The sequence below is a fragment of the Musa acuminata genome, unplaced genomic scaffold (genome assembly GCF_036884655.1).
Source record: "Musa acuminata AAA Group cultivar baxijiao unplaced genomic scaffold, Cavendish_Baxijiao_AAA HiC_scaffold_1139, whole genome shotgun sequence".
Classification (NCBI taxonomy): Eukaryota; Viridiplantae; Streptophyta; class Magnoliopsida; order Zingiberales; family Musaceae; genus Musa; species Musa acuminata.
The window spans coordinates 543,289-554,335 of NW_027021351.1; the positions used below are offsets into that span (position 1 = coordinate 543,289).

An 11,047-nucleotide genomic window follows, 5' to 3' on the forward strand; every position below is an offset into this window, starting at 1 on the left:
CATCTTACAACTTTTTATACAAAAGACTGATTTAACATCAAATTGATAATTTTTTTTATGGGTTGCTAATGCTAATATTGTTCTGATTATATTAATTATTGTAATTGAAAAAAATTATTCAAAAGTTAATACCTGAAACTTGACCATATCATTTGGCAACCAAATAAGCTTTATGTTTTTACAACGAGCAATAAGTATTAAATTTTGACTTGTACGCCCACTTAAATCCAATTACTTCTTTTCCTTAGGGCAAATTTACCAGCTTCAAGGCTTCTTCTTTTTTTCTTTTTCAATAGCTTACAATTCATCATTTATTGCACGCACCTATTCTTCTTTCCAAGTTGCAACTTTATATATCTATGAAAGATTACAAAAAATATTTTAATATCACTAGAATAGCATGAACTAGAATCAATCCAAATATAAGAAGATTCTAGTAAGATATTAACAATAGATAATGTATCATGTGCCTTATAGACTTCTTTTACTATAATTATTGAAATTTTAACTACTTTAGAGTTGTAAACTTTTTCATTAAAAATAACATCATGACTTATGATCAATTTCTTAGTTGTAGGATTATAAAGTCTAAAAACCTTTATTTTATTATTATACCCCACAAATATGTATTTAATACTTTTGTCATCAAGTTTACTTCTTTTTTATGTAGATGCATTAAAATAAGCAACACAACCAAATACATTAAGTGACTCATATTTGGCTTTTTGTCCAACTATGCTTCATATGGTGTTTTTCCTTGTAATATCTTAGTAGAAAAGTGATTTAACAAATACATTGTTGTACTCACAGCTTCTACTCAAAACTATTTTGGTATTATTTTTTATTTAAGCATACACCTAGAAATCTTGATCATAACTCAGTTCTTTTGCTATGCCACTCCATTTTGTTTGAGGTGTAACTTGCAATTAGGTCCCTATGAATGCCTATGTTTTTGTAAAAACTAAAAATAATTATTGGAAGTAAACTCATCCTTTCTATTTGGAGTTTTAATAAAACATCCACTTTGTGTTTTTTGCATATACTTTAATTTTTTAAAATAAAGAATGCTTTATTTTTTCTTTCAAACAATATATTCATAATATTTACTTTTGCGTAGTTTGTATTGGCTCACAAATACAAGTTTTAACTATTATTTTGCTCGACCTGTCTAAAACTAATTTTTGTGTTATTTTCTAAAAACATAAGATTCACTAATAGTATCTATATTCTTAATTTTAATCAAATCAACCATCATATTATTTTGATTTAATAGTTCTAATCCATAATAATTTAGATAACCATATCTTTTATATCATAATATTGATTGATGAATAACAACAATAGTAAATTCATATAAGAAGAAATCTAAAATTAAAAAAAAAAAATATTTTTTTATCATCATCACAGTTGCTATCAAGTTTTTAGTTTTTTTTTATCATAAATCAAATATTCTTATCAAAAAAAATAGCATAATACTCTTTCTTATTAGTTGTCCTATACTAATGAAATTTTGTTTTAAGTCAAGAATAAACGTCACACCATTAATAAATCTATTATCATATTAATATTCTCGTTCCTTTCCCTATCACCTAAACAGGACTATCATTTCCCATTTGTATGGTAAATCTGATGGAACCATTAAGCCCTTAAAATAAATTTTTATCCCTAGTGATATAATTACTATATTCACTATTCAAAAACTAAATAAATCTAAAATATTTTTCATCAGATGCTATAAATTATATTTTTATCTTTTCTATTATTATTATTATTATTATTATTTTCATGATAGTTTGATTAGTTTTTATTCTAATAATCTTTTTCAAGATGATCATATAGGTTACATTGAGAGCAAAAAAGAATATTTAAAATTTAATTCTTGTATCAATACTATTTTTTTAATATATTTAATTTTTTTACAATAAAATATTGATGGATTTCTTTGTTACCTTCGTTAGAGTTCTTTTAACTCTTATTTGATTGGCTTGGTCCCCTACCTCAAGCAGTAAATTGTCTATGACCTCTATTATTTTGACATCTCCCTTAAGATCTGATTTCTGAAATTTTCTTTTTTTCCTTCTTCCGATCTATCTTCATTTGAAAAAAATGTTCTGAAGTTTTAATTAAAAATTTATTCATTTTTTGTTCATGAACTAAAAACAAGCATATTAATTCATCGAGAAATAATGTAATTGTATCTTTATCTTCTATTATAGTAGTAGAAATCATATCAATTATTTTAGAGATAAACTTCATAAAAATTTTTTTTATTACTATTTGATTTTTTAGGTTTTCATCGTAAAACCTCGTTTGGTTTACAATAGAAAAGACTTTTGAGAAAAATCAATGACAAATTCAAAATCTTTCATAATAAGAGTTTCAAATTCGTGTCAAAGAATATGAAAATTTTACTTTGTACCTCTAATATATATATTTTTAATATTTTTTAGTTTTCTATTGATATTGATACTGATTCAGAAAAATAAGGACTCATTTATTGCTTGTTTTAGCATGTAGAGAACTCTTGCACTTTTCTTATTTATTTGATCTTCAGTAATATTATGATTTTGTACATCGTACTAAACAAAATTATTTTTATCAAATTATATAATACTTATGAAATAATAAAATTATCATTTTAATGGTCAAAATTGATCATTTTCACCGAGATAGGAAGATAGAAGTAGATTAAAAACACTTTAATGTTTGTATCTTTCTTTCTTTCTTTTTCCTTCCAGATCTACTAATTGTATATATTTTTAAATTAACGTACTCCTATTGGTCTTCTCCAACTAGGCTCTAATATAGTACTTGCTAATTTCATACTATTTTCTTTTACTTAACATACTAATTCCAGATCTATTGATCCTCTAATCGTTTTTAATTAACATATTCTCGCTAGTTTATTCAAAATAGGCTCTAATATCAATATTTTGGTTTTCTATAGACTTAAAAGAAAAAGGAGAAGATAGTAAAAAAAGGAGTATTTTCAATCCATAGTACTTTGACTCATTCAAAAACATATATTTATAGTAGCAAATGGATAAATCATATATATATATTTTTTAAAAAAGAAGTTATCCTTAACCCAACAAACCTCTTTATTTTAATCTAAATTAAATTTATTTTTTATTATATATAATCTAAATTATTTGAATTAATTTTATCCATTTCAACGCAACTAAAGAGATCGAAGTGTGTCGGCAATAAGTACGTCGAATAGCTTCTCGATCTCTCGAGGATCAGAGCTCTCAGTCTCTAAATTCTAAAGGTTATCATTGTGCTGATAGCTTTGTTCCTACAGACTTCTTCCCTTCAAAAACACAAAAAACAAAGAAGAGAGAAGGAGATCGACCATTTGCCTACTAATAAATCGCCTCGCCTTACCTTTTCATCAACGTGGAGCAACGTGGCGTTGAGCCAGCGAAGTGGCAATTCCGAGTGGGATAGAGCAATGATCACTGCGAACGACCGCTGCCATGGAATCGAAACGAGATGGAGCTGAAGCTGTTCGAAAGCAGGTTAGTGCTGCCTCCATTAAGGTTGTGGGTCTCGAGGTGGCAGCCATCCAGGAGCTTCTCCATCACCATATATACACCCTCCCCTTGCAGACGTTTATCGTCGGAGCAGAAGAGCAGGAGATGGAGGTCACCGTGAAGTGTCTCTACGTGCTTGCGTTGTTGCTGTTGATCTGCAACGGCGGGACGGAGAGGGTCGACGGGGCGGGTGAATGCGGTAGGGTGCCGGTGAGGAGGATGGCTCTGCAAATGGCTCCCTGCGCGTCAGCTGCGCAGGACGCCCGGCTCCCGGTCTCGGCTGGCTGCTGCGCGGCGGTGAAGAAGATGGGCCGCAACCCGAGCTGCCTGTGCGCCGTCATGCTCTCCGACACCGCCAAGAGCGTCGGCGTGAAGCCGGACGTGGCCATGACGATCCCCAAGCGGTGCAACCTTGCAGACCGCCCCGTGGGTTACAAGTGCGGCGGTTGGTTGACGCTGATGTCCTCTATTTCTCCTTTATTCTTCTTCTTCTTCTTCTTATATCATGGTGCGATTCTTTGCAGGGTATACATTGCCGTGACAACAGTGAAGAGAGGTGACAGAGTTCTGCTGCTCGGGGGATGATGCTGTGGCTTGCTGTGCTAAAAGTATCATTCACAACGTCATGTCTATGCTTCATGATATTAAATAAATAGCTGATTTCTCCGGGCTTTTAGTGAATCTCAATTACTCTTTCTTAAAGATGGTCAAGAGTCAAATCACCTACATGCAACATATAGAACTCCATCACCTGTTTCTTGGATGAAAGAAAAAGTACATGAGATATGATACAAGAAACAACTTTTTTGATGTTCTACTTATACCAAAATACGAAGAGAGTGTTACATAGCAACCCTGCATCCTCACTGCAGTAAAGTTGGAGGTGAAGGTCTGATACTGTTTACTGCATAGACCTCAGAACTCGAGATGGATAAACCATTCATGTTCATAACTAGATCATAACTCTGTTGTTTCATTAGTACATCAATTAATAGTCTACTATGCTATGGACTACAAATTAGAAAAGAAAGGGCAAAAAAGTAATGTGCTGTTCACTTCATCCCTTATTAGTCGATCAACCATCGACATCCGGAGCTAAGCTGGAGACCCTATTGGAATCACCATGAAACTGTAGAAATTTGAATTTTAGAAATAGCTGGAAAATTGAAAAGCCTGTGAATTGGAATTCATAAGTATGTATTTGGCCTTTCTTGCACAGTTTGCTAAAGCCTGATGAAATTGAGACACCGTTTTCAAGGTTACTGACATTATGACCTATCCTACAGTTTCAGATAAGGCGGTGCTAAGCATGCACAGAATATGTGCCAGAATAGATACAAGAAATCAACACAAGAGCATTATTTGGTAAGGAAAACATAATTTGGATCTATCTAACACCAAGGTACAGAAAACCTGCAAACCGAAGTAATAAGTCGAAAATTTTACTTTGAAGGATAAATCATACTGTACATCCTGACCTTGTTAATTCACAATCTACTTTCTTCCCTTTCTCATTTCATTTCCCCATTTCTTCCTTCAGAATTAGTCAAGTGTGTAATGCCATAGCTAAATTTTTTACGTAAAACAAACATTTTTAAAAGAAAAATTACCTAAATGATAGTCAAAATATACCAGCTAGTAATAACTATTAGAATTTTAAGGGTCACGTATGTATAATTAAATATATTAAATTATTATTTTGATTAGCTAAAACTAAAATGATCTAATTAAAGTAAAGTTATTTGGCCTAGGAACATAATTATTATAAAAATTAATTATATTGATAGCATCAGACATATTTCTAACTTAATGACGAGATAAGTTAGGAGTATGAAACTCTTAAGGCATAATTGTATATTCATTAATTATAAATATAATTATAATTATCAATTATAAATATAATTATAATTATATATTCATCAGTTATAACTATAAATAAGGTTATGATCCTCGGTTGCAATATCTAATAAAGTTTCTCTTTACCCGTCAAAGAGAAATATAAAGTTCTTAAGGATACTCTAAAATTGGAAGGTCAAATCACTGATTAATTAAAAAAATACTCTAATGGATTCATCAGGTACGCTTCTGTTTTAATATATTTCTTAATTGTTATAGGATTTCATGCATATTATTGTGGATTTAACATGTTTTATGAAAATATTCTAAAACCATTGTTTTGGATCTATAAAACATGTTTTGAACCAAAATTTGGTTTTGATTCTATAAAATAATTGTTTGATCTGTATTTGATATGTTAAAGACCAATAATTGGTATCAGAGCCATCTTACAATGATGGTTGAATATCTAAGCTTATTTTTCATGTGTTTTAATGATGTTTTCATTAATATTTTGGAGTGATTTGGTTCTATCAGGAAAAATGATGGTTTTATATAATCATCCTATAGCATACTTTTCATAGTGTCTTTTTCTGATATTATATCACTTTAATTTTGAGATGTCTTTTCTTTTTCGTACCTTTTCCTATTCATCAGAATGTAAATTCATTTTTGCACTACAAGGTATAAATTTCTCAAATTCCCTTTGGATTTTATCTAATTACTTAAATTTATATTAATTTGATTAATTAGATATTATTATAATATTATATTAGTTTAATTATGTTGTTATATTATATAAATTTAATTAATAATAATATTATTATAATATTATGATGGTTTAATTAATGATTATAAACTACATAGGTTTTATGGAGCTTGTACCTATTTAACTCACAAAAATATTGAAAATCATGGTTTTGAAACTCACCACCATGATCACTATGAATAGACGAAATCATAAAACCCTTTTCATTTTAAATAAATTTATAAAATTTTAAAAAATATTTAAAGTAATCACTTTTATGTACCAAGAAGTATGTCCAAGTGTATCTACTATAATCATCAATAATTACAAAAGTATATTTACTACCTCGTATCAATTGGTCCAAATAAATCCATATGGATCAATTGTAGTGGTCTAGAGATGCTTATTTAATTCTTTATTTTGAAACTACCTTTTATTTGTTTTCCTAATTGTCATGTATTATAAACTTTGTCTTTGACAAACTTGATGCTAGGCATTCCTCTTATAAGTTTTCTAGTTAAAATTTGAGAGATTATTTTCATGTTGGTATAACCTAATCTCCTATGCCAAAGCCATTCATCATCGTTTAAAGTAAAAACACACATTTCATCATAAAAATCATCAATATTAATAGTATACATATTATTATGTTTTAAGACACTTATAGATCTATTTTTGTTTGGTGTTTCAATTATACAAGCATTAGATTCAAATTTAATACTATATCCTTTATCATATAATTGATTAATGCTTAGTAGATTATGTTTTAAACTATCTACTAATAATACATCTTCAATCAAGAGACTTGACTTGTTACCTATGGTTCTTTTTCCAATAATTTTTCCCTCATTGTTGTCTTTGAAGGTGATATATCCTTCGTCTTGGCTAGTGAGCTTAGAGAAATATGTTGGATCTCCGATCATGTGCCTTAAGTATCCACTATCAGTGTACCATCTCTTGCTCCTAGCTTTTGATTGTAAACATATCTATAAGAAAGGAGATTTTCTTTCAGGTACCCATTTAACTTTGAGTCATTCATTAATAGATCTGTCTATCTTAACTATTAGCATTGAGTTATTCATGGTTCCTTTAGAAACCCAAACTAATTTGTATGAAGGACTATACTTTTTAAATAAACATCTATAGGCATAATATCCAAATCTACCATAAAAATTATATTTATTTTTGGGTGAAACATGTAATATGGTCCTTGAACGAAAATAGTTGGTTTTTGTTGAGTGTTACTCATAAAGCCAGTTCATTCTTTTCTATGAACATGACCCTTATTAGCAATGATCATATTTAAAGATTTGTTACATATTTTAATTTTTTAATATTTCTTATAGTAAAATTTTTTTTTCTTAATTGAATCTAACTTTTCACATTTAGTACAAGGAACTAATATGCAATTATCATGCTTAATTTTTAATTTTTCAAATTCACTTACAAGAGAAGCATGATTCTTTTTTAATAGTTTAAACTTTTTAATAACTAATTTAAAATCATCAAATACATTATTAAATTAATTGAATAATTCATTGTAATATAAGAAAGATTCATTTGAGTTATATATCTCGTTGCCAAATGTCATTAATGCATAATTTGTAACTTTTTCTTTGTTGGTTGGCTCTTCATCTTCGGATGTACTTGAATCATTCCAAATTGCTTTGAGCGCTTTCTCCTTCTTTGGTAGTTTCTTTTTCACTTAGGGATATTCATTTTTGAAGTATCCTGGCTTCTCGCATTCATAGCATATCGCTATGTCTTTTTTAAGTTCATTTTTATTCTTAGTATCTTATTTTGTTCTATTTCGTTTTAATAATTTTTTAAATTTTCTTATAAGAAGTGTCAAGTCATCATCATCATCATCATTATCATTATCATCACTTGAGTTTTCTCTCAAGTAGTCTTCTTTGGTTCTAAGTGACATGTCCTTCCTGTTCTTTGGAAGGTTGTTCTCAAGTTCATCATATACTACACATGTCATTTTATAGGTCATCAAAGACTCGATAAGTTCTTCAAGCGAAAAATTGTTCGGGTCCTTTGCTTCTTGTATTACCATTACTTTAGGATCCTAACTTTTTGGAAGGGATCTTAGTATTTTATTAACAAGTTTAAAATTATAAAAACTTTTACCAAGTTCTTTTAAACCATTGATGTCATCCGTAAAATGGGTGTACATGTCTCCAATGGTCTCGCTTGGTTTCATTCGAAACAACTCATAGCTATGTACCAAAAGATTAATTTTTGATTCTTTAACCCTACTTGTGTTTTCGTGTGTAACTTCGAGTGTGTCAAATATCATGTGCAGTTTCATATATAAAAACCTAATTAAATTTAATTTTATCAAGAGCATAAAATAAAGCATTCATCGCTTTAGCATTCAACAAGAAAGTCTTCTTCTCCAAATCATTCTATTCGTTCATTGGTTTGGAAGACTTTGAAAACCACTTTCAACAACATTCCATAAATCGAAATCCATAGAAAGCAAAAAAATTCTCATTCGAGTTTTCTAATATGTGTAGTTCGTCCCATTGAATATAGGAGGATGAGTGATAGAAAGACCCTTTTAATTGCTGACAAAAGCCATTTCTCTTGGGAGTTAAACCAAATGAGAAAAACCCTAGCTTTGATACTAACTGTTAGGATCGAAATCGGCACTAAGAGGAGGGGAGGTGAATTAGTACTTAAGGAAAACTTTCATCGATTCTATAAAATCTCATTCGATGAAAACCAATCTCGAGTGCACTTGACTTAAAGTAGGTACAAGGTAGAGTGAGCAACAAAACAAGTAAGCAATAAAGATTAACAACAAAGATAAGAGTACAATATATTTATAATAGTTCGGTCGTTGTGAACTATGTTCACTCCCGATTATGTTAGGATCAAGTCGGCACTAAGAGGAGGAGGTGAATTAGTGCTTACAAAAAATTACTTCAATTTAAAAATATCATTCAATAAAGCTCATATCAGAAAGATGAGTTTAACTTGAAAGTGTATTCGTAAGCGAAGTGAAAGTAATAAGCAAGTAAATCAGTTTGCAATATGAGAATGAAAAGCAGAATAGAAATACAAATAGAGTATACCAAATTTATAGTGGTTTGGTTATCGTGACCAACGTCCACTCCCGATTCCTCTTCACTCGAGACCATTGGCTTCTACTATCGATCTTCTTTTCAATGGGTGAAGATCAACGACCCACACACTCTTTCTCCTTTTCACAAGTTCAGGAAAGAACCTTTACACCTCTCCTTTATGAGTGTTCTCTCACACACCTCCCTTAGGACTATCACTAAGCTCTTGGAGGAGGGACTCTCTACTTAAAAGAGTTTACAACCTTGGAATCACAGAGTTTTTTTCTCTATTTTTGTGCATATTCTAAGTAGAAATTTGTGGGGTATTTATAAACCCTAAATGACTTTAAAACATAGAGCTAAAATTCAAATCCTTGTATTTTCGAGGTATTGGCGGTACCACCGCTTGTCAATCTAACACTAGGTAGTACCACCGTCTAGTCTAGTGGTACCACCGCCTAGTGTACTGGTACCATCGCCTAACATAGTCTAGGAGATTGTGTCTAAGCAGTACCACCACCTAGTCTAGGCGGTACTTGTTAGAATCAAGGGCGGCACTAGGGGGGGGGGGTGAATTAGTGTAGTAGTAAAAATTACGTCGGTTCAAAATCTTATTACGATTAAACCCGTTTCGGAAGATGTTAACTTGAAAGCATATGGAAGAGTGTAGTGGATGTAAAGCAAGTAAAGAATGGTAGTTTGTAGTAAATGTTAATTGTAAGAAATAAATGTAAACCGAGTTATAGTGGTTCGGTCGTCATGACCTACATCTATTCCACCGATTCCTCTTCCGTCGAGGCCATCGGCATCCACAAACGGTCTTCCTTCAATAGGCAAAGACCAACCACCTTTTTACAACTCTATTCTCCTTTCGACAGGCTCAGGAGAGAACCTTTACAAGTTTCATACCTCTCTTAGAATAAACTCTAAATTCTAAGAGGTGGAGAGGAACACTCAACACTTTTCAAGCTTTTTCAACTCTTTTTCATTAAGGATTCTTTCCCCTTTTCTAGCTAATTCTTGCCCTTCTAAGCAAGAAATAGTGGGATATTTAGAGGCCCTAAATGGATTCAAATTTGGAGCCCAAAATTTAAATCCCCGAGATTTCGAGGTACGGGCGGTACCACCGCCTGTAGCCTAACACTAGGCAGTACCACCACCTAGTTTGGCAGTACTACCACTTGGGAGACTGTGTCTAGGTGGTACCACTACCCAAACTAGTGGTACCACCACTTGACAGCCTCGGAGATCGGGTTTTTCGAGTTTTCCAACTCACAGGCGGTTCCACCGCCTGACTTAACTTTTGGGTCACTGAATGGGCCTCCCAATGAGCCCAAATCAGTCCAAATTAAGGCCTAATTGGCCCCTAATTGAGTTAGTATGATTATACCAAAAGCTAATTCAATTAGCCCCCTCAACTGCTTTGATCTTAGACATATGATCACAAAGCATGAATCCTTTGTCCGATATATCATTGGTTCATCTGGCACTTGTCAGATCCTTCAGCATATTGTCTTCTTTTACAGCCTTTTGCCCAATCGGCATGTTAACCTCCGCAACTCCGATCTTCTTAGCACAATGTCCGCTCATTCAGCCCGATGTCCGAATTCATGGCACGAGTCTTCTGCCGACACGTCGACCAATCCTCGGCCCGACCTCCAATCTTCTGACATGTTCACTCCGGCCCAATATGATTCTTCCTGCTTTAATCAATTTGCCTTTCCTTGATCGAAGCTAGTCTTGCGTCACTCCAAAATGCAGATTAGATCACAAACTCATCAATTGATTTCATCATCAAAATCTGAGATTCAACAATCTCCCCTTTTTGATGATGACAACCAATTGGTGATGGA

At 31.9% G+C, this 11,047-nt stretch overlaps 1 protein-coding gene across 2 annotated transcripts; it reads left to right on the forward strand.

The window, feature by feature from the left end:
• Positions 1-3,608: 3,608 nt before the first annotated feature.
• LOC135671366 (uncharacterized) lies at positions 3,609-4,217 on the forward strand. Of its 2 annotated transcripts, none has more exons than XM_065179440.1 (2): positions 3,609-3,973; positions 4,061-4,217. In XM_065179440.1, the coding sequence occupies exons 1-2, from the start codon at positions 3,642-3,644 to the stop codon at positions 4,119-4,121; spliced, it is 393 nt and encodes a 130-aa protein (XP_065035512.1). In that variant the 5' UTR covers positions 3,609-3,641; the 3' UTR covers positions 4,122-4,217. The 2 variants fall into 2 exon arrangements, with proteins under 2 accessions (XP_065035512.1, XP_065035513.1); XM_065179441.1 differs by having other exon boundaries at positions 3,610-3,981.
• The last annotated feature ends 6,830 nt before the right edge of the window (positions 4,218-11,047 follow it).

Excerpts from the sequence above, each read along its gene's own strand:
- LOC135671366 (XM_065179440.1), top strand. The coding sequence starts at position 3,642 with ATGGAGGTCACCGTGAAGTGTCTCTACGTGCTTGCGTTGTTGCTGTTG. Across the intron at positions 3,974-4,060 it reads GACCGCCCCGTGGGTTACAA|GGTATACATTGCCGTGACAA; the intron begins GTGCGGCGGTTG and ends GATTCTTTGCAG.